Source organism: Rhinopithecus roxellana, chromosome 5 (genome assembly GCF_007565055.1).
Source record: "Rhinopithecus roxellana isolate Shanxi Qingling chromosome 5, ASM756505v1, whole genome shotgun sequence".
NCBI classification, from domain to species: domain Eukaryota; kingdom Metazoa; phylum Chordata; class Mammalia; order Primates; family Cercopithecidae; genus Rhinopithecus; species Rhinopithecus roxellana.
Window position 1 is genome coordinate 61,517,236 of NC_044553.1, and position 27,156 is coordinate 61,544,391.

Sequence of the window (27,156 nt, forward strand, 5' to 3'; positions counted from 1 at the left end):
ACAGAAACCTGCTGCTTGACTTTCCATCTGGTCTTCCCTCCCTCACTCAGAACTCTCCCCATGATCTCTCCCAGATGGGCAACCTGGGTGAGCCCTCATGGAATCATTTCCCTTTCCCAAACTCCACAGTATTAATTCCTATGAGGGCAGCAGGGCTCTGGCCAGATACCCACTTGACTAACATTACCTGCTGGTTGCCCTTTTTGACCTCAGTTGATCATGGGGTGCTGACTAGATGGTTAAGGCTGAGGAGCTGTCAGGTTCAACTCTGAAGACATTGAGAGTTGAATTCTTTGTCCTTTCTCTTTCTGGGTTTTGTCTTAATGAATCCCTCTTGTCATACTTGATGAGTGATGGGGCCGAGAAATCAAATGATTAATAACTGTTCTAATTTAAGGTCCCTAAGTCAGGTAGAGAAGAAGGTATAAAGACAGAAAAGGAGAAATGGCCAAATCTCTATCTACACAGCCATTTCCACATTTCCTATGAGAGCAATTTTCGTTGCAAAGGTGCTGCTGGCAAAGTGGCCTCCATATGTTCGTGACCCGTCCTAAGCTCATATCTTTTGTCTGCTGGCATCCAGATTTTCCAATGATGGACTCCCACTCAAACACAGTTGCCAAAGGGCAGATCTCAGGAGTCCTCTAAAGCACAAACTGCATCACCTCCTTCTCTACATGGCTCAAAACTTCCCATGTACTTAGGACAGTGCCCACAATGGTAGTGACACCAGAAGCACATAAGCCAACGTCTAGAAATGCCCCCATGAGGACTACATTTTGAACCGCACCTCCCAGGCAAAAGCACTTACAGGGCTGGACAATTAGACGAGTCCCTTTGCCAAAGGTGAGTCTGTCAGCGCCTCCTCCTGAATACGCACTCTGGGCCAACCCTTTACGTAAACGCCTCTGCCAGAAAAACTCATGCCCTGAACTTCCCAGAACCTCCACAGCTGCTCTGAAACCCACAGACACCAGGTACAGCTAATAGCCCTGGTCATTGCTACTGGTCACTTTTCCCTCTCCTCTGTTGCTGGCGTAAAAGCTTGAAACACACATAACCAGAGTAAGGGCCCTGGAGATGATGACTTCAGTTTCTTGACACACTGCCAACCAACTGCCTCACTGTTGGTTTCTTGATGAGTGTGGACCTGGCCACATGACCCTCATGTAGGAGAGATGGGAAGAATGGAGGGCCCTTAGCCACAAAGATGAAAAGAAGTATGAAAAGCCACCATGGTTTGTTGATCTGGAATCCAAAGGAGGACAACTCAAGTATCAGGCTAGAACAAATAATAGGAAAAGGCATAAAGATCTTACTTTCTGCTCAGACTTACTGGGCCTAACTGCTAAACGAGTCCCGGTCCCAAAAGTCAGCTTGTCTCCGCTGCTTTTCTTCTCACTGCTGTCAGCAGCTTTACAGAAACAGGGCAGACACCTGTCACCAGTGTCTCCTCACCAACCTGTCTACCCAGGCTTCTTCATGACACTGATCCCACAAATGCCCTACAAAGTCCAGCAGTGTGTAGCTTTTCTTACACATCTCTAAGTCACAGGCTCAGGATAAATCTCCAAGCTCGAAACTACAGATTGAGGTTTCCATTTTGGAAGTCTAGACACCCAAATAGCAAGCACTGTGGTCACAGAGATGCTGACATTTTTTTTTTTTCAAATTTAACTGAATTTTAAAACTGTGGGTCTCACTAGTGAACGGATGTGATAAACGCTCTCAAAGGCAACCCATGGAAATTCTTAATGCATCACACTAATGAAATGCTTGTGTTGCACCTGGAATTTCACTTCTCCTTTCTTTAGAATCAAATACTTCTCAGCCAGAAAAAATTTATTTGATATGCAACGAAACCCAGGTTGGGACTTGAGTGTGTTTTATACTCACAAGGCTTGACTCTCAAAATGGTTCCTGTGCCGAAGATCAGCTTGTTTCCATAGTCCACACAGCATCAAACTCCTCTACAAAAACAGTGGTTGAGCATGGGTGGTATGTGGGGTGGGGCCGAGTTACTTGGTTCTGGAAACAGAGGACTGTTCCACTTTGCATTTAGGACCTGTTGATATTTGCCCAAGAGGCTGAAGACATTGTAATAATTGCAGGAACTTGTAAAAGTAAAAAGGCCAATTGTTTATTGGAATTTGGCTTCCCTCTGCTCTTTGCTGCTTGGACTAGGGTAAATGCTACAACTCCCCCAAGGTTTACTGTATCTTTTCTTTCAGGATTTTTCTAGTCCTCCAGCCAGAATCTTCTTTCATCTCATGAATTCTAATCATAACCCCTTGTTCCAAATAATTCCACTCTGCCGTGATGTCCTCTAGTTTCAAAACCCTTAGCAACTACCAACCACCAACAGCTTCTGGAAGCACGACTTGGAAAACGAACTTGTTATAGCTGACTTCCAGATAAAGTTTTCAAATATTTGGGGGTCTGGTTTAGAGCCCTCTGACTGTCCCTTGCTGGGTAGGACATTCTTTTTTTTTTTTTTTTTTTTTTTTTTGAGACGGAGTCTCGCTCTGTCACCCAGGCTGGAGTGCTGTGGCCGGATCTCAGCTCACTGCAAGCTCCGCCTCCCGGGTTCACGCCATTCTCCTGTCTCAGCCTCCCCGGTAGCTGGGACTACAGGCGCCGCCACCTCGCCCGGCTAGTTTTTTGTAGTTTTTAGTAGAGACGGGGTTTCGCCGTGTTAGCCAGGATGGTCTCGATCTCCTGACCTCGTGATCCGCCCGTCTCGGCCTCCCAAAGTGCTGGGATTACAGGCTTGAGCCACCGCGCCCGGCCAGCTGGGTAGGACATTCTTATGCTGAGTTGCTCTTAGTAGCAGTGGGATTTTCCCTGCGTGTGTTACGTTCTCACCTGGGGACAGTTCCCTGAATGGTTGTGGCTACTATAGCACCTGTGGGAGGCAGCAGACTGACCGTCACTGGGTCCTTCCAGGTCCCACGGCTCAGCTCTGCTGCAGTCTCACTTTGTAAGTCTGGAAGTCTCGGAGCCCCTGTCCTTAGATACAGAATGAGGAGAGACCGTTTTTCTATCTTATCCAGAGAGAAGAAAAAGACTTTGATGTTTAAAGGTGCTTTATCCAAGCTAGCTGAGAGGTGCTTTGTAATGTAATTGTCACTATAAAAGTCTGACCTACCGAAATCCTCAATACTCATGCCTTTAATTTCTAATGCAGCAAAATATAAAAAAGATTATTCTAGGCAACTGAGTGATTAAGACAGAAAGGTTCCATACCTCCAGTTCTCGCTCTTGCAAGTGTGCTTTCTGTTCTATTTTGTGTGGTTGTCTTTGATTACGAAGTGAACATATTCAACTTTTCCACAGCTTTTAATTGCAGGTGCAAAAGAATCTATTTGCCCATGTTTCTCACATTCTTCTACCCTGTGTATATATATCCAGTATCTATCTATCTGTCTATCTATCTATCTATCTATCTATCTATCTATCTATCTATCTATCTATCTGTCTGTCTATCTCAGAAATAGTTGTTTTTAACAGTTAATTCTGTGCCTCACCCAAATTGTCATTAACTAAATGCAGATGTGCTGCCACACTAATAAACTTCATTGGAAAAAAAGAAAAAATCAAACCCAGAGATTTCCAAGTTTAAACTTTCCCCCTGAGATCAGTGCTTAGTGTTCTATTTAGATAATCCTGCCCCGCCCAGAGCACTAGCTCTTAGCACCTTTCCAGATACCTTGCCATTTGCAGAGAGAGACACACACTGAATTAGTTTTGTAAAATTATACTGCCTGACGTTCCATCTGCCTGCCTCTCTGGGTCTCTTGGTTTGCTTGTCTCTTTGATATTCTATGTTTCTACCATTTCTCCCAAATACTTGCAGTACTCAAAGTTAAAACTATCACACAAGATAAAAGTGAAGATGCAGTCATTCTGCCTGAATTCTCTTCACATGCCACATTAGCACTTGATGGCAGCAGCAAAAACAGAATTGTGAATCATATTTTCTAGTTTTGAATTAAATAGTCAGGACTGGAGTTCCCCCGGAAAACTCAGATATTTGGTTGCCGCCTGTCTCGACCAGTTCTGAACAAGGACAGATGAAAATTCTGTAAGCCCACATGTCTACTATGACCCCCAGAATCTTATGCAGGCTGATTTCCTGACCAAGGATAAAGAACTTACTGGGTATAATGGTGAGTCTTGTTCCAGTCCCAAAGGTTAATTTCTCATTTCCAAAGTTAGATACACAGTGTTCTAAGTCATTACAAAAACCATCACTCTAAACTCTCCCAACTCTACTGCAAACCCCTGCCCCATTTCTTGCAAATCTCCTTCCTGCAATGCTTCCACAACATCAAAGGCACCAGTGACCCTTTCCTACCATTTCCTGCTGGACAACTGAGAGAAACCAGAATGAACGACTGTAATTAGGAGATGCTTGACATGTGCGATCTCTTTTGATTTTTCTGCCACATTTTTCTTCAGAGAGAAACAGAAATCCTTTCTCTCTCCACGTGGTATCTATCAGTGCATCCCCCAGGTCTAAATACAAGAGTGAGTGTGGAGACTCCCTGCCATCTTTCTCATCCCTTTACACCATCCCATATTCGGTTTTCTGTAAAGTCACCTCATTTCCCTTCTAGCCTCTTAGTCCCTCTCCTCTCAGTTGGGAATGTCCCTCCATTCTCTGCTCCTGAGGCTTGTGCCATAAAGGGCCCAGCTTCTCTGGTTGGCACAGATGTGGGGGTGACCTAGAGAGGCCAGCTGTCACTGCAAGTGACATCACCTGCTCCCCTACTTCAGGAATGTTCAAGGAACATTCTCTGGGTTTGGTTTTTTTGTTTTCTTCCAATGAAGTTTATCAGTGTGGCAGCACATCTGCATTTAGTTAATGACAATTTGGGTGAGGCACAGAACTAACTGTTAAAAACAACTATTTCTGAGATAGATGATAGTTAGATAGATAGACAGATAATAGATAGATAGATAGATACTTCAAGAAATGAAATAAAGACCTGTCCAAGCATAAATCATTCTCGGGTGTGGGGGCGCCTCTTTACTCTGATCCAGATAAAGTTATACCTAGAAGCAGAGAAATAGAGTAGCAGACTTTGACAGCTGTTTCTGCAGTTTAAAGGGTTTGCTCAACACAATGGTGATGGAAAATTTTCTTTGACTTACTTGGAATGACTGTCAAACTTGTCCCAGTCCCAAAATACAACTGGTTACCGGTGTTCCACTGTGATAGGAAGCTCAACAAAAACCAGGCAGAAGAGACAGCCAGAGCTTACACCTGGGGCCCCGCCAAGTGATGGACCAAAAGGCAGAGACCGGCAGGCAGGCAGGCATCTCCTTCCCCTGTGCAGGCGCAGGAGCAAGTGTATTACTGGGAAGGAGCTCCAGGGCTTAGAGCAGCTGTGACCATGTGCAGCTGGAGGGACTCATTCCTCCTGAGAGGGGATTAAAAGGAAGGCTAATGTGCATTTTGTGCGACTTGCTGTCTAATTAAAGGTGTAGGTCCATTTGTTTTATGCTCGGGCATTTAAAAAATTCTTTTTCTTTTAAGACTTAATTTCTTTCCTGATGATCGTATGATTCTGAAGTGGATTTTAATCAGGACTCCTTATTACATCTTTGGACTTTATTTCTTTGTGAACCTTATGGAACAATTCATCTTCTCTAGATTAACTCCGTACGGGGCTCTGATCACCTTGCTTCTTTCTGACCTGCCTCATTTCGCTAGCACCCCCATCATGCAATGTCCATTGCTTATTCCCCCACCTCTGTTTATCCCCCATGTGCAGTGAGAACGTGCTGACAGACCACAGGTTGTTTTTCAAATTGCCACGTTCAAGTCCCATGTTATCTATGCTACCTTTTAAGGACTAAACCTATATTTGCTATTACGTGACCTGTTTTTCTGATCGGAGTCAATGTATCTTGATTCTCTCAATTTTGTGTCCTCAACCACCATGCCATCTGCAAAGTCATTTAAGCCCTAATGCATGATACTGTTAGCCCCACCGCACGCCACAGGCAGCATCCCAGGGAGACTTACTTGGAATGACTGATAAGCTTGTCCCTGGCCCAAACATCAGCTTGTTGTAGGAGGCTGTCACACAGCCATCCAAACCTTTACAATAACTGACAGGTGACTCTCAAAGATTTCAGAGCCCAGTCTTTCTTGATGCCATTTCAAAAGGCATCTCAGGTACCATTTGGCATTACCTATAGGATCTGTGAGTTGGAGCCACAGTGAGGCCAGATTCTGTTGGGAATGGTAGGAAACTTGCTAGGATTATATGCAATACATACTTCTTCGCCTTTGTGTCATTACAATTTCTCACATGCTGCGGGTTTTAAAAAGCATCATTGAACTCCCTGTCTCCTCCTCCCTTCTCTATTATTCCCCAATTCACACAACATCCCCATCTGCATCTCATTTCCGTCTCTAAGCCCTAGCTTGGTGACACCAGGTCCTCAGGCACCATTGATCTGCTTTCTCTGAGACAGCATATGCTCACCGGCTCACGTGATTAAAGAAGTGGAAATGCCAGGCTCTCAGAGGCTGAGATCTGGGCTCCCAACTCCTTATCTCTGGTCAATATGTTGTTCTCATTTGTCTGCCTAATGAAGAGCTGACCTTTCTAAGTGGATGCATTTTGCTGAAATGACGACTGCCAGAGAGCTAACAACAAAGGCCGAGCTCTGAAGGCAGTTTTGGCCTTTCAGATCCCTTTGGCATATTTCAGTCAGTAGGATCCTTAGCTCAAATGTCAGTCTCTTAATGTTGGCTCCCACACCACTGGGCCTGGAGAAACTCAACAGAAAATGGGCCATATTGGTCCAACCTGCACCCTGCTCATTAGAACCAGACTTCACTTGGAGGCATCTCACACATTCAAGATGATCACAACAACTCAATATTCAGCCTTGTAGTGGCACTGGCATATTTCAAATCCACACCCACCTGGCATGAATTTATGCTGCCACTGAGTGGAGCAGATACAGGTGGCAACGTCAGGTGGCCTCCTCCATGCACACTGAACTGGGATTGTACTATCTGCCTGACCAACTCTGCCTGCCCAAAGGCAGCTACTCCAGAAATATAGGGACTTGACTCATCCCTTTGGCATAAGAGGACACTGCCCTTGATAGTGATCCTAGGAAAACAGAGTGTTCTGTAATAGCAACTGGAGTGATGACACCCTTCTCTGACACCCACCTCCCATCTCAGTCTTATCAAGCTGCAGTGAAAAGCATATTCCTGCTTTTCAACTTTGTTTCCCTTTCTGTCTCTTATTCCTTTCATTTATCATTTCTGAGCACCCACGGGGCTCCAGATTCTCTTTAATCCATTTCCATTTGACTCCCTTAGAATCCCTACAGAAAAGAGCCAAAAGGCCTGAAACAGGGAAGGGAGCAAAAGCACATAAGGAACACTGTGAGTTTAGGTCTTTCCAGCTTGCTTGACTTCACCGTTAGTCGTGTCTCTTTTCCAAATATCAGCTTCTCATAGCTGTCACGCATCTCCCTGCTTCAGGGAGTTTTACAACGACTGACAGAAGGAACTTTATGAATCTTAAAAAATAGTCAAGTTTCTGTCTCTTCCCAGTGGGGTGCAGTGGCAAACACACCAAAGCCAAATCTTTCTATCTGCTCTAATTATCAGCCAGGATACAAGTTACCACGAAGAGAAAGGTATTAAGCCATGTATCTGAAACTCTTTGGAATTAATTGTAATCCCTTGCCTGGTGGTTTCAGCGATAGGGAATGGACACAGTGGATGTTTATTTCTGTCTATCCTTTCTCTCCCCCTCTCTCTCTTTGTAGTTTTGCATCTATAGAAGCAAAAGGAGACAACAGACAGGAAACATGGAGGGATTTGAAATAAGACCTCAGATTCCCATTCAGTTTTCATTTTTTCCCTCTCTGCTTTCATTTAAAACCCATTCTGAACCAAATACCACATACCTATTCCAACCCTGCTCTCAATTTTCCTCTTTATTGTGGATGATGCTGGTGGAAATGGCCTCGGCTATACCAAGCATAATTTAAGATTGATGTAAGGAAGGACTTTCTGACAGGGAATGCCACTAAACATTAGAATAGGTTACTCAGGGGAGTCATTTGGAAAGGGTGACCTCCCCCTCAAAAAAGTTAGGGCATCACCTCCATAGAAGACCCTGAAAGCAGGAAAGATTCTGACTTTCCAGGGTCAAGGTCAGCTGTACACGCAGCAGGGAGACAGACCTAACAACTCAGGATCCAAAAGGAAATCTATGAATATTGAGATTAAAGAAGAGAAAGGACCTCAGAGGACACCATTTAACTTTAAGCAATATCTGGTTCTTTGAAACCTGACACTGGGCTGAAATTCCAGAATTTCCAGTATACTGCTGTGTCCTGTTACACTTACTTGGATAGACAGTCAAGATGGTCCCTTGTCCAAATGTCAGCTTTCCATAGCCAGCACCACCAGCATTAGCACTGCACTGGAGGCCTTTACAAGAACCCTAGGGGGACTTCTGAAGCTCACAGACTTCCTCCTCTTTTTATTCTGGGGAGAATGAACTCACCCAAAGGGGTCCAGCCCTGTGAGGCTCAGTTTCTTCCCACTAAAGGTCGGAAGACCATTTCCACCTCTGGTCCTGGGACACTGACCTGCTGCGTCCCCCCAGGGCCGGCTTCCTACCTCCCATCTCTCTCCATTTCCTCTAGTTTTTGTCTTGAGGCTTTACTGATTTCTCATGTTCAGCATCTCTCTTTCTAAAGGTCTAATTTCCATTTTACAGCATCATTTTCAGGACAATTTCTCTGATCAGTTTTCAAGACATGTCCTCCCCTCCCCTCGAGGTGTCACACATTTCTGAGGACAATGAATTGATTACAAGGAGACAGGAGGAGAGTGTTCAGCTTTTTGGAGACTGACCAGAATTAGCTGAGGTTTAGACTGCAGCCTCAAGAAACAGTATCTCCTGAGTTTCCCTTCATGTCCTAGCATAAGAAATAAAAATGATGGGCACATTTAACTGAGCTTTCACACAACTTAGCTTTTTTGTCAGTCTTGAATCTGGAGAAATGTAAGTAGTAGCTCACAGAAAAAAGTTTTTATCTGTGCCTTGTTATGGTGATTAACTATCCTGGGGATCATTCTGGGCTTAGCAAAGAAAGACCTTTGTCCTGGAAAACGCCTGAATCCCAGGAAATCCAGGACATCTGGTCAGTCCACAGTCTCACCTGAGGTGTTCTGACCCCACAGAGCAGCCCAGTGGCCACAGTGGTAGGGTTAAGTGAGGTCTCTGTTGGAGGCAGGCTTTTGCACATTTACTTGGGGTTCCTGTAAATTTCATCCCTTGACCAAACAATGCTTCTGTTGCCAACAGACACAACCACAGGAATCCTGGGAGTCTCCCTGGCTATGTCTGGATGTCACAAAAAATGGGAAGAACAAAATCCAGGCAGTTTCATGATGTGGTGATGATCAAACCCTGTCCCCAAAGGGTATGAAAAACAAATACCTCTTTAATTGAATTTAGTTTTCTTAACTCAGACTTTTTTTGGACTGAATTTATGCTAGCCTGTTCAGTCATCTCTTCAAGCAACCACTTATTACAAAGGGTTAAAGTTTTAGCTTGCTTACTATCATGAAAAGGGTGAGAGAAAAGGCTATTATTTAGCTAAGAAGACGTATCCATTTTTTTAAGGACAGCAGTCAGGGAGTCAAACAACCCTTCCCATCTCTTCACTATTTCACAGTATTCCCTGTCTAAAGAGCTTCCCATCCTCTCTTCAGCCTCCATAGGACATAAGCAAAACCAGATGCCTGCCCTCAGCTGAGGCCCTCAAGACAGGCACCAAAGTGTTGCTGTGGCAATAATCTCTGTGTTCCACTTACTGCAGAAAAACAGAATGTAATCATGGGTTCCTTGGACTCCAGCCTTGCCATGTAGTTCCTGCAGCTAAAGAGTCCACTGCATGGAAAATCTGGCATACAATTACCGTCCAGAGCTCTGGAAGAATGCTAGCCTTGCACAGATATTTTCTTTGCCTGGTAAGGCTGCCAAACTCCCTGACCTCATCAACATTTTAAAGGGTAGGAGTTGTTACAGTTCTCAGTCCCCTAAGAGGCTGACCAAGTGCTGAGAGGGGCTCCCAGCTTCTCTGCATTCTGGAAAACCCACCACAGAGCCCCTCCCTAGTGTGTTTCCGGTAAGAAACCAGAGAAAAAAGCCTACTGTCTGGTCCCTAGCCTTGGCTGCCCACTCTCTGAAAAGCGACTGAGTCCTTGAGTCTCCTGGGATGTTCATATGAATCCCCTCGAAGCTTTAATTTGATAAGACCTCAGTGGAGACTGCTGAATGCCTGGGATTCAACAACATCATATATTATTCATTGTTGCTGTTGCCACAGACGTGCTGATTTTGCCCCTGCTGAGCAAGGCACTTCTGCCCATGGGAACTTGACGGTTAACCACACTGCATGTTCTTCAGGCAGGGCCTATCCCAGAACATTCCAAGCTGTCTGCTAGCAAGTCTGCATTAACTCCCTCAGTGCTGCATACACGGTGTCACTGAATGCTTTACCACCCGCCACGCCACCAGAGCCAGTCTTTTTAAGAATTTTGCCTGGGCTGTGTTTTTCAAAGTGCCTCTCTCTAGTGGGCATCTCTTCTTAATCATAGAAAGCAGATCTGAGTAAGTAAAACCGGGGCATCTGGCCTTTACTCAACATCAGGGCACTTAGGAGACTGGCGCCCTTTGACGAGTTTTTCCCATTTTCATTTTATCTGAATTTTACAAGTTAGTCTTCTCCAGCTTAGTTTATAAGCACCACTTTCAGAAGTCCACCAGCAGCACAGATTTTCAAGAAGAGCTATTAGCAACCACAGTGCCTTACGTTTATATCTAACATTAAAAACTTTCTAAGTACTCACACATTACCATTACGGAAGGGTGGGTGTATATTTGAAAGGAGAGAATGTGCTGCTCTATTCTCACGACTCAGAGGACGGATGAAGTTTTCCCTTCTCAGGTGAACTAAGTGGAGGCTGAATCCATTATTTTGGTAACCAAGGAAAAAGTGGGGTTAAATGCTCTCTGCCTGAGTTAACCAGACAGCTCCACCCACGAGACCTCAGTTCCCAGACTGGGGATTGAGAACAGTTCTTTTCAGAGAGATAAAGTGAAGGTAAAAGAAGAAAAGGAGCCTGCTTATAGAATTTTCAGCATTAGTTAATGAAATTGCAGGGCCCCATTATTTCAGGCGATAAATTTAAGAGGAGTGTTAGCATCTAAGTCAGGACAATTTATATTTGGTCTATGCATTTGCATAGTCACAATATGCTAATTTCCTCTTTATCTTTTTGGCAAACATTTCCTGACCCTTAGCTGGATCCCTCAGGATTCTGTATTCAGTTTTTCTCCTTGCACCAATAATCTTGTTTAAGATGGATGATAGGAATGTTTTGGGCTGAAAGTAATTTAGTCTTTGTACAGTGGAGTTCTAATCCCTCTGATGGGCACCATTTCCCCCCAGCACAAACATTAGATTTGGAACCTAAGCTGGAATGTTTTGGAAGGACAAGTAATTTAAATCTCCCTTCAAACTTACTTGGATTCACGGTTAAGAGAGTTCCTTTTCCAAATGTCAGTTTATAGTTGCTACCTCCACTATTCTCACAGCCACAGAAGGCTTTACAGAAACCGGAAAAGAAGCTGCTCTTTGCAGAAGGGTCCTGGGGGTCAATATGGTCTCGATTGCTCAACTCTTCATTAAACTACAGGTTTATAAGTTATTTAATAAGTTCAGAAGGCAGCTGCTGTAGGTGGGTGCTGGGGTTCCAGAGGGCAATGAAGCCCTGATTATATATATATATATGAGTATGTGTGTGTATGTATATATATCTTTAAAGTTTTTAAACTTTAACTTTAATTTTTTAAAAAATCATTTTCTTTGTGACTAAGCTGCCATCACGGTTCCAGTAATCCATTTCTTTCTTTCTTTTTCCTTCCTAATTATCTTCCCCTGGCTGGTACTCAGATAGTTTTACTTTTTGCACTTGTTGGGGTAACTATTTCTCTGCTGTTTTTTTCATTGAAATTGCGTATCAACTCACTGGATTCTGATTTACTAGAAACTGATTGTAGTAGGGGAGCGAAGCAAGAGAGTTTTTACTGGGATGTGTTTAAAAGTGGAAATTTGAGGGCTTTCCTGTCTTTGCTGGTCTACTTCTCTATAAAAGACTATGCAAAATGAGTATATGTCCCTCAAGGAGAGCTTGCAGGACACGGTCAAGAAAGGAAAAGACTGTAGCCAGCTGCATGTAGTTTCACCCTGTCATACTTACTCGGGTTGATGGTCAGCCTGGTTCCTTGGCCAAATACCAGCTTCTGGGCTCCCTGAGTTACACCACAGCACAAGGCTTTACAGAAACTGCCAACGAGGGCCCACCTCTCCCCACTGAGGAAGACATCTGATCTGCCCTCCTAGCAGTCCAAGGCTGTGGCAGAGGATGGCCCGAATTTCACTAACCAGAGAAGTTTAGGACAGGGTCTCCCTGGGCTGCTCATTTTCTCCTTCACAAAGCCTCCTTTAGCAGTTGTAGACATGGTCCAGATTTTTCAGTTTCTTTGCCAATCAAATATTTAACATCTTCGTTTTTGCTCCACAGAATTTTAACTTTTTTTTTTTTTTAAAACAAAACAAAACAAAACATTTCTTTCAGCTTTTACAGAGCTTTCCCTAAAAACAGCTGGATTAAAAGAATCTTTAAAGTCAGAGTCTACTAGGTCTCCCGAGTAAAGTTAATCTGGCTTCCTCCTTAAAATTTCTGGTTTGAATGCAAGGGCCTGCTCATCTGGGACCTAATTTGTCGTGCTAAGACAGGAAAGGTGAAAAGGCAATGCAGAAAATCCAGGGGAGCCGGGCGCGGTGGCTCAAGCCTGTAATCCCAGCACTTTGGGAGGCCGAGACGGGCGGATCACGAGGTCAGGAGATCGAGACCATCCTGGCTAATACGGTGAAACCCCGTCTCTACTAAAAAATACAAAAAACTAGCCGGGCGACGAGGCGGGCGCCTGTAGTCCCAGCTACTCGGGAGGCTGAGACAGGAGAATGGCGTGAACCCGGGAGGCGGAGCTTGCAGTGAGCTGAGATCCGGCCACTGCACTCTAGCCTGGGTGGCAGAGCAAGACTCCGTCTCAAAAAAAAAAAAAAAAAAAAAAAAAAAAAAAAAAAAAAAAAAAAAGAAAATCCAGGGGAAACCTGCGCCGTGAGATCTTCTTGTCCCTCCACACTTACTTGGATTTATTTTTGTGCTCATTCCCTTCCCGCAACAGGAGCATTACCAACACTTGTCACTAACAGGGAGCCATCCTCAAAATCAGTTCCAGAGACTCCTACCCACAGGAACTTCAGTGTTGAAACAGACATGGTTTCTTCCTCTGCTCAGGGAAATTTGATTGAAAAATCATTTCTAATGTTGCCAAATGGAAAGGATTAGGAGAAAATCTGTTTGCCTCTGTTCTCCTTCCTCCTCCCCCTTCATCTTCAATAGTTTTAAACTATTTATAGAAACATCCCTTTAGGGTTAGAGAAATGTGGCAAATTTCTAATCTCTTCATCCTTTTCCTTGCTATCTATTTACTGCAGTCATGTATTTACAATCTAAATTTACATTTCATTTCCATTTGCAGGAGCTTCTAATGCACTTTTCTATTACTTCCAGAACACTGTGTAAAATAATAAACTCTGCACAAATAAACCAAATCACAAGAAGCGTTCAGGTCTGGAGGCTGACATTTCTCAAGACAGGTATGGGGCAAAAAACTTATTACTCTTCCAGGCAAGACTAAGATAGGGGCAGTCCAGTCAACTGAGCAACTAGGCTTGCAGGGTGGACGTGCTATGTCTAAATAACTATCTATTGAGCCTTGCTCCTTGGGATTAATTTGGATTTTCTTTTTAATCTAGTCCCCAAATACCAGCTTCCCATCTTTTAGCTCTTAGAATCTCTCTGACAGGGAAAGCTTAAGTTAAATCTAAATCTCATGGGGTTTTTGAATCTCAACCAATATTTCATCTCAGTACACATCACAAATAGAGGAACCAAAAGAAAGATGAATATAACACCTTTGGGAGAGAATTTATAACAGTTCTTTGGGAAAGATGGAAATTACATATAAAAGTAGAATTGTGTGTGCTTTTCCTGATTATCACTTTTAGTATCTGCAGGACTCTAAATGTCCAATCCAGTTTGGAAATAGAGCAGCTGACTCACCTGCTCTTTAGACCCCTGTTAGCCGGTGCACACACAGGTTAGCCTGGAAATGCTTTTCTCTCTTATGCCGTTTTAGGCATAAGAAACTTTAGGAAGGTAGCATGGAGCTCACATAATACATACTAGGACATTCTGATTCTAATTTTTCTAATGGGGATAACAATTTGGTCATGAAAGTAGTTTTATTTTGAGATACTCATTGAATATTTGGTATCTTTTGGGAATTATGAGCAAAAGTTAAACCCCAAACAATTGTTTGAAACGAACTTCCATTATCATAGAAAACAGAGATTCCCTCATGGAACAAAATTTCAACTACATTAAAGTTAATTGAAATTAGGTTTGTTTTGAGAATGGCAGAGCAACACTTAAAATATCCCCCTGAGTATTGCATTTGGATTAGGGAATCCTTCTCTCACACTTCCAAGCTTAGTTACCACCTTTTCAACGAGGAACACAGAAGTGAGTGGGTATCAGAAGGGGCTTCTCTGATGCAGAAAGCTCAGACAAGGCGGAGATGAAAATGTTCCATGAGGACCCAATTAGAAATGCAGCAGTTAACAGCATCCTGGGGCATGTTTTCAGAAGTTCATGGTCTTTCTGACTAATTTGAATATTTGCTTTCAATCTTACCTTTTCCCTAAATATCAGCTTGTAGTCAGTGTCAGTACCAGAAAATCTTACAAGGCTTTACCCAATTTAGCTTGGCTCCAAGGTTTTGAATTATGGAGATTAGACAATTCTTTTCCTAATTGCACCAACATGGAAGCTTTGGGAAGACAAGTCAGCTGACATGGAGTGCTGACTCAGTTGTTTAATCAGCAGGCTACATCTCACTATTTCCTTTTGGATTAGGTTGCATTGCATACTCCCAGCCATTGGTATATATTTTAGTCTAATCTGTCGTTACATTGTCCTTTCTAAATGCTTTCTGCCCCACACACTAAAACTTCAATTCAGATTCCATTTGTCAGACACATATCTCCAACATTAACAAAAACACACTTAAAATTCCCAACTACCTAAAGGTGTTAAAGAAACAGTCCTGAAGGGGCTGCAGTCAGGGGCTGCCCACATTGTCATTTTCTCCAGAAAGACCCATGGTGAAAGATGCTAATAACTGGGCCGGAGATTCAGTTATCTTTCACTGAATTTCTAAGGATGGTGGCTTATGTTTGGAAAAAAATAACATTCATTAAAACATACCTGGTCTAATATTCAGAGTTACTCCTTTTCCAAATGTCAGCTTATTATTGCCTCCAGTATCACACAATGACACGAGGATCTACAAAAACTCAGTTGCCCAAACTCCCCTTGATATTTACTTAAGTGCTTACTTGTCATCCAAGAATCCCCCTGATAAAACCAGCTGTTTGTAGTATGGGACTGGTGGAAGAGTTTACGGACCACCGGGGGACTTCCTTTCTCCTCACACTCATTGTCACCTTATTAGAAATGTACCAGCATCCCCTCACAGCACGCTTGCTGTGGTAAAATGGGAACAGGAACTGCCTCCCCTGTTCTACAGAGGTGGAAAATAGAGGCTCAGAGAGTTAATCAACTTCTCCTAGTACCATGGAAAATCTCACCAATTATAATAAAGAATGAAGCTTTCGAACAGTCTCCTTTCGAACAGACTCCTTAACTCAGTGCTCCACTGGCACTGTCATTCTCAGCTATTAGTTAAAATAGCATGTGAGGGCAAGCAGCAGAGACCTGGGTGAAGTCGGAATACACCAGCAGTTGTTTGCATTGGAATCCATTAGTGGGACTGCTGTGGTTTGGACTTGGGTTATGAAACAGAATGGAAAATTTGGAAATCAGGGTTCCAGGGAGAAATTTGGAAGGATTAGTTATTCATACTTACATGGGTTTACTGTCAGTTTCGTTCCCTTTCCAAAGATGAGCTTTTCAGATCCGCCCTGAGTTACACCCCCACAGACTGCTTTACAAATACTGCCAAGACCCTTCCACCAGGGGCTGGGAGCCAGGGCTCCACCCACTCTCCCAGGGGAAGCATAAAATTATACAATTGTATTGCTATTCCTGAAAAGGGAGAGGACCTCTGGAACAAATGTGATTACTTTTTTACCTTACAGCCTGTTAGGTTGTTGTCTTATTAATTAAGTAATTAGTTAATCTAGCTGGTCAGTAGTTGCAGTTAATTTAAAAGCTCTCAGGCTTTGGGGCAGGCAGGCTTGAGTTTGAAACCCAGGACAAGTTTCCTAACTGCTGCACCTCAGTTTCCTCATTTGGAAAGTGGGGAAAACAATAACTGCTTGATGATGTAAGGATTAAGAATATATAACTGGGTCACAGTGGTCCTGTTGATCAACCCCTGGCTTTACTTGCTGAGAGCGCAGTTCTTTAGGGATTATTTTAGCCACTTTAGAGACTACAGCATCAGGGACATTCCGTCCAGACATAATCCCCTCACTAAAAAGTTCTTAGTTCTGGAATCTGAGTGCCAAGAATTAAATTCCAGGTTCTCTTTCTTACTTCACCAGCTTGAACAAGTTATTCACATCTCTGTGCTTCTATAGAAATATAAAATATAAATATCTCTTCTATAAAATGAGGATAATAATAGCACCTAACTCACAGACCGGGTATAAGGATTCAGTGTGATAAGAGAAAGATTGCAGCACACCAGCTAGCATATAGAAACCAATTAATAAATCATCATTATTGTTGTCCTCCCAAGAAGGCAAACACATCACCAACGTTCCTTTTTTCACAATGACCTAAAAATATGAAAGCCCCTGGGCACTTGTCTTCCTCCAACTGATAAACTAGCAGGGCGATGAGGGCTCAGAAGAGCCACCAAGCAGTTTGGTGAAGGGATTACGTGATTTTTGTGAGAGGTTAGAAAAAGCTGCATCCCACTGCACACGTGCACATCCATGAGCATTGTTTAGCCAGGCAGGACTTGAATGTGGCAGAGATGGGGCAAGAAGCCATATCTCGATTCATTGGCGTAAAATGGATACATTCAGGCAGAGGATTCAATGCTCCCCTCCACTTACCAAGATTCACTGTGAGCTGTGTTCCTTCCCCAAAGGTCAACCTAGAGCCACTGGTTTGTTAAACACTGTGCTGAGGGGTTTTGCAAAAACCTGTGGCATCAGCTTAATGAACCCAGCTTTGCAGAGCTTCCCAAGAACTAGAATTTTTCTCCAACTACTAAGCTTCAGAGGAAGGATAAGTCATGGGATCTTTCTTTCCAGTAACCTAGGGCTTCAGGCCTGAGAGATATGCCCAGAGATACGATTTTCACTTCAAGACACCAGAAGGCTCAACAAGCCAATTCTGTATACATATCCTACGGTCCAAAACAATCACATAGCTGATGCAATATATCATGGAATACAAACCCCACTGGGAAAGAAATTAGCTATGCAGAACTTATAGGTAGTGTTTTGTGGTCATAATCACTGTCTGAAGACAAGACTAGCATTTTCATTTTGTTTTTTTCACCCCTCTCTCAGTCTGCAGATGACTGCACCTTTCCCCTAATACCAAGTTCAGTTATTGCTCCACTTTAGCTTGCTTTTTCTTTCAACAGGCGCAGAATAATTTTATCTCCCCTTGGAACTCAGGATTTCTTTTTGAGTTCATTAAGTCTTGGGTAAAGAATGTTTGGGATGCAAATGATGCTGCCATGGCCAAGGACTGTGATATTTTTTCTCCCTTGGGTCTGGGCTGGAGAGAACTATGAGCTGTCTTGGCTTTGCCCTGGACCTTGATATCAGGTTCAGTTGTGTGACCTTGAGCAAGTTCATAACCTCTCTGAGTTTCACTGTCTTCATTTGCAAAATTAAAGAGGTGGGTGAGGAGATCTTTAATTACTTTCTGAGCTGAGAGTCTTTGATTTGATTATTTGGATCTAATTTATCCAGAAATGCTGTGCAAATGTCCCTGCCCTCCCCACTCACCACCAGGGCATCTAATCTTCTTATTTCCTAAACAAAATAAAACAAACAAGCAAACAAAAGAAAAATAGTTCTCTACTTATTACATAGAGAAATAGAGTTTTCCAAGCCTACTATCTGATTTAACATTTGATCTTTTTAGAAGTTTGAAGTCAGAATTTTGCAATCAAATCCTCAGGGAGAAGTGTTCTTTCTTTGGAACTTCCAGATAATTCAAAAACCAAACCAAATAACCTGACACCTTTGGTTTAAAGATAGCACTTACTAAGCTTCACTCTCACTTGCGTCCTGTTCCAAACGTAAATTTCCTGTTTCCTTCCTTCCCACAGGAGTTGCTGCCTTTACATAAACTACAGACTCTTGCTTACCCATAGGAAAGGTGGTTTGATCTTTACAGCCTTTTCCCACTGGATAAGAGAATTCATTATCTGGCCAAGTGTTTCAGCCCTCTGATTGACAGGTGTTAGGTATAGAGGGGTTCCGCTAAAGTTACCTCTGGAGTCGAGGTACTCACCCAGGCTCACAGTTAACTCAATCCCCTTCCCAAAGTTGAACATCTCAGTGTTCTTCACACAGTACCCAGGCCCTTTACCAAAAGCCCTGTTAGTGCCGTGCTGCAACTTCCTCCTCTCAGACCCTGGTTGTATCTCTAGCGTGATTAGGGGTGCAAGGGGGGCCGGCATCGTGAACAGTCATCTGGGCTTGCACCTCTCTTACTCATACAGCACAGGATTCAGGCCGTGAGGACAGTAGGACCAATCATGTCAGGATGGTCCAAGGTTCTCTGGCTACACAAGGAACTCATGTCCTGAAAACCTAGCAGGCTGTCTTTTGTTGTCCACCCTGCTCTACAGATTTGTAAGAAGATAATGGCCTGCTGGTTTATAGCTGGTTCTGACCTAGGGCAGGAAAGGAGACCCTGGTGGGCCACCAGTGTTGCCAGGCTCTCTTTTTCATCACTGGAAAGACAAAAAGTACCACTTCTTTGTTGACTGCTGGGAGCCTAATTGCAGAAACATATAATTCTTAAAATACTTTTCCCCTGTAGATTTTACAGATCAGCTTAAGAAAATACATAATTGGTGAGATAAACCTGCCCTACAAAATAATAAAATACATGCTAAAGCCAATCATAAAATAATATTTTGATTGCCTGGTGTTTTAGGTTACCCATGCCATTGTGCACATTTTCTTCTGAAGCTAAGCTGCTTACCCAGGGCCACTGTGGTTAACCATGTCCCGGTCCCAGAGGTAAATCTGTTGTCATTTTTCATCCCATCTCTGGCCCATTGACAACCCCCCAACTCCCTTAAGGCAACGACAATGTTTCCTCAGAAACTGACTCAGATGATCCGTGGGAAAAACTGTAGGCGCTTAATAAATATTTGTTTAAATTGAATTGTATTAAACATTCATCTTTTGTTCCTATTTGTTAAGGCACATTAGAATCTCCCACTGATAATTTGCAGATAGAAAAAAAAAAATTCTGTCAAATATTACTTGCTGAGTTTCATGATTCCTCTAGTGTTGGCTCCAAATGTCAGTTTCCTATTAAGCCGGTACCCACAGGAATGAGCACCTTTACAAAAACTAGAGGCGTCAGCATGGTTGTTGAAAGGGATGTGGCATCAACTTTGTTGACAGAGACACCCCTCTGTTCCCCACAGGGGCCCCATTTTGCCTGGGAGAGGGCTGCCTTCCTTCTGTCTTTCAGAGCAGAGATAGGAGAGAGCAGAGTGGATTTCGGGGATGAAGATAATAAATACGATAACAAAATGTTATCACACTAGACAGAACCTTCTTCTTCTTCTTCTTTTTTTTTTTTTGGCCAAATTGATGGTGTCCCAAAAGCTGTTTTCAGCACGTTTCTCTCTTCCAGATGTAATAATAACTGGATTTCAAGTTGGCATATGGGCTTGGACCTCCAGGCTCTGATGAGTCACACATAGTAAACTAGGAAATTATGCTACCCCCTAATGAAGAAGCATGTTTTCCCTTTTCCTCTTGCTGGGCAATGAGGAGTTCAAGCAACATGCACAGGGGGATATAAACTAATAACTCTTGGGTCAGCTCTATAATTTACACATTAGCATCCTAGAATGTGAGACTTGGAAGGAAATGTAGCAACTGCCTGGGCCAATGCCCTCATTTTAAAGATGAAAATGCTGAAGCTCGGAGGGGTAAATTTGCTCAAGGTCACATAGATAGGTAGAGGCAGAGCTGGGACTAGAATTCAGGATACCTGAGTTCCACTCCTGCCTTGTGTGACTCCCTTTATGTGACTCAGGAGAACAAGGATCTTCTCCGGGTGGTCTCTGTCCTCAGGGGCTCTGCTAGCTGGTTCAGGGTATGATTATTCCTGCTATTTATACAAGGATAAGTCCATATATGAATAAGTCACACTGGGGAGGTGTTTGGCCTTGACACATTGTTTATGATTTTAGAGAGAATTATAGGTATTTAAAAATTTTATTTCTTAGGCTTCAGGCAACAGCAATTGGTAGCAGGGGAAATGGTCCATGAGATTCCAGGGAAGCCATGGAAAAGACAGAAATGGAAAAATTTGCCCTTTACCAAAAGGACAATCCAATGGAGAATTGGCTCTGATTATTCTTTCTCTGCAGGACTCATTTCAGGGAATGACATCGAGAGCAGGAACGGGAAATACAAAATGGTGTGGGGTTGCCTCCTGCTCCTGTGGTAGATATTGCTAACAGACACATCACTCTCTTCCTCTGCATATAGATGTGGCCTCAGAATCCTTCTTACCAGCATGCTCCAGACAGTCTCTGCCAATTATTACCTCTTGATAATGGAGATAAAATCTGTTTGCCCTCCATGCCCTGGGGAATAATAGGAGAAAAGACCCTGCAGATGGCTTTAGAAATCTGGTTTGCAAGAGTCAGGTCAGGTCCCACACAGCCCCATCATAAAAAGTATCACTGACCTGGTTGGAACAAGACCGTTCTTGCCACAAGCTGCTCCAGAGGTGGCAACAGCAACACCACGGAGTGTCCCTTCTTCCTCACAGTTTTCCTTCAAACGTTGGCTTTGTGGAGGGCATTGGGTAAAAAATCATTGTAGGGTTCTTCACACTTGTTCTTGCCCATTGGGCCCTCAGCAAGGTCTTTCCCCAAAGCAGAGGCCCTGAGTCCCCATGGCGCTGTCCCATCCTGGGGGTGGACGTTGTCTGCGGGACCTTGTCCCTCCCTGGTGTGCTTCCTGCAATTCATCAGGCCAGGTCTGTCCCAGGGATTTCAGATGGAATGTGGTACAGGAAGAAAGTGATGCAGAAATCCTTTCTCTAGCCCACTCACCCTATTTCCATACGTTCAGATGTTTCTAGGCTTTTCCTTTTTAATCACGTTTCTATTCTTTCCCAAGAAAGAGATGCACTTGTCTGTATCCATCCAAATAAATTTCCCTACGTCCTCTACTGTTGCATTAGGCTTTCTGTAGACAAGAGTATGTCCATTTGTCCTCTTAGGGTGCTAGCTCATATCCTTAAAGATAGTCCTCTGTGGGTGACTGGTGGAGGATAGTCCCTTTGGGCTGACAGAGAAGCAGCTACCAGTCTCAGAGTTGAAAAGGGAATGGAGACAGAAGCAGTAGCTTTGACTTGAATTGTGAACAAAGAATGTTTTCCTTCCCTGACCTATTTTCTGTCAACCTCCAGTATGACCTATTTATGGAGATGGGATAATTAGTAGCAGCAGAGGGCGCTACAAGGTCAAAAACAAAGCTGCCCACCTCAAAGGAAACAGAGAGAAAAGTCCCTCTTCTGAGTGACATGACTGATCAAGATCCAAGCTGTGGGACAAGGGTGACGTTGTTCGCCAAATCTCTTGGCTCCCACCTGGTCTCAGGGCCCTTCCTGAGCAGCAGTTTTGGGCTAATGAAAGGCAGCCCTGCTTCGCTGATGGGCAGGTGGGGCCTACAGGGTGAGTGGGGCCTGCAGAACCCTCAGCACCTTGGGGAGAGGCGCAGGCTGCAGACGCCAATAGGTTTAAGGAAGATGGAGTGGAGAAACTTAGGGGCAATACGTCCTTACTGGGCCACTAAATCTTGAGACTCTCTCCTATTCTACAGTGGCGGGGTCACTTGATCATGTATTGTGGCCTCTCATGAACAAGCCTGTTGCAACGTTTGGAAGACGTAAGACCAAGGGGCTGGAAGGCTCACTTCTCATGCTCCTAATGCTCTTACGGACTTGGGGGAGAGCACAGCTGGCTCATGTCTCAGAGGATCATAGGTCTCAGGGGATCACAGAGCTGTAGGACATGCTTGCAGCACTGACAGCAAATTAAAGACGTCAGTCTTTTTCTTTTTTTAACCATTGATTGATACAACATATCAATAATCTTTTGCTAGATTTTGCAACTTTAAAATTTAGATTTACTCAGCATCTTTTCCCTGAACAGCACTGATGAGCGTAACACTCTTAAGAACTCTATTCATATGTCTATTTAATAAAAATGGCAACATTTAAATTAAATATGTAACAGCAATACCTGACATTCATAGATTATTTATCTGCTGGGTGTATTGCATGTGTGACCTCCCTAAATTTTCCGATAGTCCTGTGAGAAAAGCTATTACTATCTCCATTTTGCAGATGGAGCAGTTGAGACTTGGAGAGTCAGGGCATGCTTAAGGTCACACAGCCAGTAAAAGCTGGTGCTGATATGAACCCAAGCAGGCTGGCTCCAGGATCCCACTCTTAGCCATTATACTGCACTGCTGTGCTAAGTGCCTGCCCTTCCTTTGGGGAAGGATGCCTTTCAAGGAATATTGCAAGGACACCAGGGCAGGAGAGTCATGACTATGCTACCCCAAGCAGGGCTCAGGTTATGTCTCAACCTTCTGTGTGAAGCAATATAGGAAAGGATGTGTCCCTCTGTGTGAAGGTCCATTAAACCCACTTCTCTGTGCTAGGGTATGGTCAGCTGTAGCTGAGGTTGGGCAGTTAGAAGAGGAAGAGGAATTTAACTTGAAGACGGTTATGGTCTAGATCAGGAAGGGAACAGTCAGCTCTCATATAAATATCAAGCCCAGACAACATCTTTAGAGCAGGGACAGACACTAATAGACTGTGGGTGGGGAGTGAGCAGAATCCTTGGGCTTGGAAGAACCGGAAGCTCTGAAATGGACTTCCGCCAGCAGGGAGCTGGGTCTCGTGGACTGGACCCCTGCCGGCAGGTGGCAGTGCGGGCATGGGCAGTCAATGCACCGGTAAGGCAGCCCCTGGGCCCTGAATCTCCCTCTTCCACATCCAGGGGCTCTGAAGATGCTCATGGTGGGACTCTGGCCTGCCTGGTGCTTACTTTTGGTATTCTGCATGCCTAGCATCGCCAGATAAAACACAGGATGCCCAGTGGAATTTGAATTTCAGATAGACAATGAATACTTTTTTAGTATAAATGTGTTCCAAATATGGCATGTCCCAACTACCCATATTACTGAAATTTTTGTTGTTGTTTATTTGAAATGCACATTTAACTGGGTGACTTGTATTTTTATTTGCTGAATGGTGAGTTTTTAAGTGAAGAAATTGTATTTTTTTTTTTTTACGCAGATATTTACTGATTGTCTGTGATGTGGTCAACACAAGCCTAGAGGCTGGAGACATATCAGTGAAAAGATAAGCTCCCTGCCCTCATATAGTTTGTATTATCATATGTGTGTGTGTATGTAGGGGAGAGGTGAGATGGAAGAGACATAAAATAAACATGCATGAATCTGATGATTTCAGATACTGATGTGAGGGAAAATAAGACCAGAGATGTAATTGAGGTTGGTGACGGGTGGGATGGGTGACTAATTTAGTTGGAGCTGAGAACTGTTAAAAATTGGGGACAGAGTTTCAGGCAGCTAGAAAAGAAGACATAGAAGGGATGAGAAGGAGGGCCACTGCAGCTGAAGGGAAGAAAGAGAAGGAGCAGATGTGGGGTGAGGCTGGGGAGGAAGCAAGGGCCAGATCATTTGCAGATGTTACAGGCCTGGGAAGGAGGTCCAGCTGTCATCATCTGATGTACATTTTATGAAGAACTGGAGAATGGATTGTCCAGGGACAAGAGCAGAAGCAAGGGGACCAGTTAGTGCATTGTTGAAGCAGTCCCTGTAAGAGATGATGGTGTTTATAGAAGGTGGTGGCAGTGGAGATGGAAGAAGTAGGTAGACTGGAGATATATTTTCATGGTAGAACTGACAGTTCTTACTGAAGAATTGGATGTAGGGAAAAAGGGAAATGAAGGACCTTCTAGAAATACTCTTAGAAACACTCCTGCATTTTGGAGAGTGAGTTAGTCCGTGTTCTGTTTTTTACAGCAGAGCTTCCGAACTGTTATCATATTCATGGCTTACGTGGAAAATCGTGTTTGTAGGGCTTCTGGCTGTGAGGGGCTGGCTCAGGGGCTCCACTCACCCCAGGTACATGGGCACTCTGAACCCTATCTCAGCAAGCTTGTAACCCACTCATGGCAGTTCACCCACCAGGAAGCTCTGTTCAGGATTTTCCAGCTGGAGCCAAGTGTGTGCTGCAGTGGGCCCAGTGAGAGATAGAAAGTCAAGCTGGTGAAGTGCAAGAAGCACTTAGGATCAGGACACTCCCTCAAGCATCTGAAATCAAAGATTTCTGGAATTCAGGTCTAGGACAGATTTTAGAAAGGATCTTGTCCAATCCCCTTTCCTCCCTCTTCACACAGAGAAGTAAGGGAGTTGTCCAAGGTACTCTTTCATTTATTCCATTTATTGAATAGAACAAAGTGTGTGGAGCTGTGCTAGATGCTATAAGACAGTGTCACTCAAAGTACGACATGTGATTAATGGACTAGTACACCAGTCTGTGACGAGAGGATACAGAAATGGAGAGTGAACTACTTTTGCAGCAGTTGGATGTTCAAGAACGCCATCATTAGACCTGCAGTTTTCTTTCCTCCCTCACTTCCTCTCTCCCTCCCTTCCTTTCTTTTTCTTTTCTTTTCTTTTTTTTTTTAAAGTAATCAATTTTCATTGCCATATGTATTAGTTCAAGATAGACTGGGGCCAAAATCATAACAGCAATAGCAGTTTCCTCAGCTGAGCCCATTTGTCTCTAGTAGTCATGGCTGAATCAGTCACATGACCACCAGGGCTGCCAGTCTCCTCTTCCTCCTGTCTTCTTTCGTTAGAACCGTCAGATAGTCTCTGAGATCTTAGGAACCCTGTTTTGTTGTATATCCTCTGCCCTGGTATGAAGAAAAGATGATTCTTACTGTGGGCTTTAGCTTTTTGTTTTTCTGTAAGTAGATTCATTTGTTTACATTCCACTTGTTCCATAACCCCATTTCTCCTTCTCTGACTCTTGAAGGCTTTTTCTCTTGCACTCTTGGTTTTTGGTTATTTTCTGCCTTTCGCTTTATTTCTGAGTCCTTCTCTTGCCTCTGCTCATTGAGTTATTCTGGGCTAGGCATGGCCTGTACTCAGTGTCTGGGGGGTGCAGAATTCACTATTTCCTCATTTGTCTTTTTCACAGACAGGGGCATGCTGTGTGACAAAGTAACTCAGAGTTCCCCGGACCAGACGGTGGCGAGTGGCAGTGAGGTGGTACTGCTCTGCACTTACGACAGTACATATTCAAATCCATATTTATTCTGGTACCGCATAAGGCCAGATTATAATTTTCAGTTTGTCTTTTATGGGATTAAAAGCAGATCTCAAGGTGCATATTTTACTCAAGGACGGTTTTCTGTGAAGCACCTTCTGACCCAGAAAGCCTTTCACTTGGTGATCTCTCCAGTGAGGACTGAAGACAGTGCCACTTACTACTGTGCCATGAGCACGATGCTGCAGGTGCCCAGGAAGTCTTAACACAAACTCCTGGGGCATGGCACAGCAGAGCTGCCTCTCAGGGTAGGTCATGTCTGACACTTGGCATCCTTCTCTTAGCCATTTTGTGTTCCAGCCTGGCCTTTAGAAGTGACCTAAAGTGTCTTCTGAGAAATAAATGGCCTGGTCAGATCCAGGGAAGCACCCTGGCTTCAGAGAAGCAGAACATCTGCCCACTTCTGATTCAGTGGGCCCTTGCCACCTGAATGACTCCTGGCAGGCAAGGGAGAACTGCATGTTTAGGGAGCATTGTCTTTGTGTCCCCAGTGCCCTGGTCAGCCCTGATACAGAATGGGGCTTGACAAGCCTGTGCTGCATTGCCTGTGAGGGTTTCAGAATGCAGGTTCAGGTGCAGGTGAGGGACCCATCGAGGTGAGGCCACCAGCAGTGTCTTTATTTTAGTCACCACCATCATTTATCCATTGTTATGAATTGGTCTGTTTTCATTTCAGAATTAAATTAGGGCCAGATGTGGTGGCTCATGCCTATAATCCCAACACTGTGGGAGGCTGAGGCAGGCAGATCAATTGAGGCCAGGAGTTCAAGACCAGCTTGGCCAACATGGCGAAGCCCTGTCTCTACTAAAAATACAAGAATTAGCCAGGTGTGGTGGCTTGCGCCTGTAGTCCCAGCTACTCGGGAGGCTGAGGCACAATAATCGCTTGAACCTGGGAGGCAGAGGTTGCAGTGAGCCGAGGTGGTGCCACTGCATTCCAACCTGGGTGACAGATTCTGAGATTCTGTCTCAAAAAAAAAAAAAAAAATTAAGTTAGACACAAAGTTATTTACTTAAAAGACTTTTCACCAATTTACTTTTTTTTTTTTTGCATCTTTTTATATCCAGCCACCTTCTCTTTGATGTTCTTTGACACCTCTATTTTACTTATTTTATTTGGAGAACATTTTCTTTTTTTTTTTCCACTGAAGAGCACTGAGGCTCTCCTGGAAAGTTGTGACTTCCAGAATTCCAGCTGCCAAGTCCCTGAGTTTGGAGCTCAGTGGCGTCTCCAGCAGAGAAAATTTCCTCTGGGGCAAACTGACTATGTGATGTTGAGATAGATACACACTCTCAGTCCCTGGGAATCAGTCCCTCCTTCCTCT

General features: G+C 43.8%; 3 gene segments (V, D, J or C); all 3 read right to left on the reverse strand.

The window, feature by feature from the left end:
• The window catches only part of LOC104674124, an 840,972-nt gene that overhangs the window by 56,026 nt on the left and 757,790 nt on the right, over nt 1-27,156 (reverse strand).
• Nucleotides 1-27,156, reverse strand: part of LOC104656245 — a 632,938-nt gene that overhangs the window by 21,278 nt on the left and 584,504 nt on the right. The window contains 1 exon segment of the V gene segment in view: nt 11,590-11,653. Coding sequence covers nt 11,590-11,653 — 64 coding nt within the window.
• The window catches only part of LOC104656285, a 576,427-nt gene that overhangs the window by 80 nt on the left and 549,191 nt on the right, over nt 1-27,156 (reverse strand).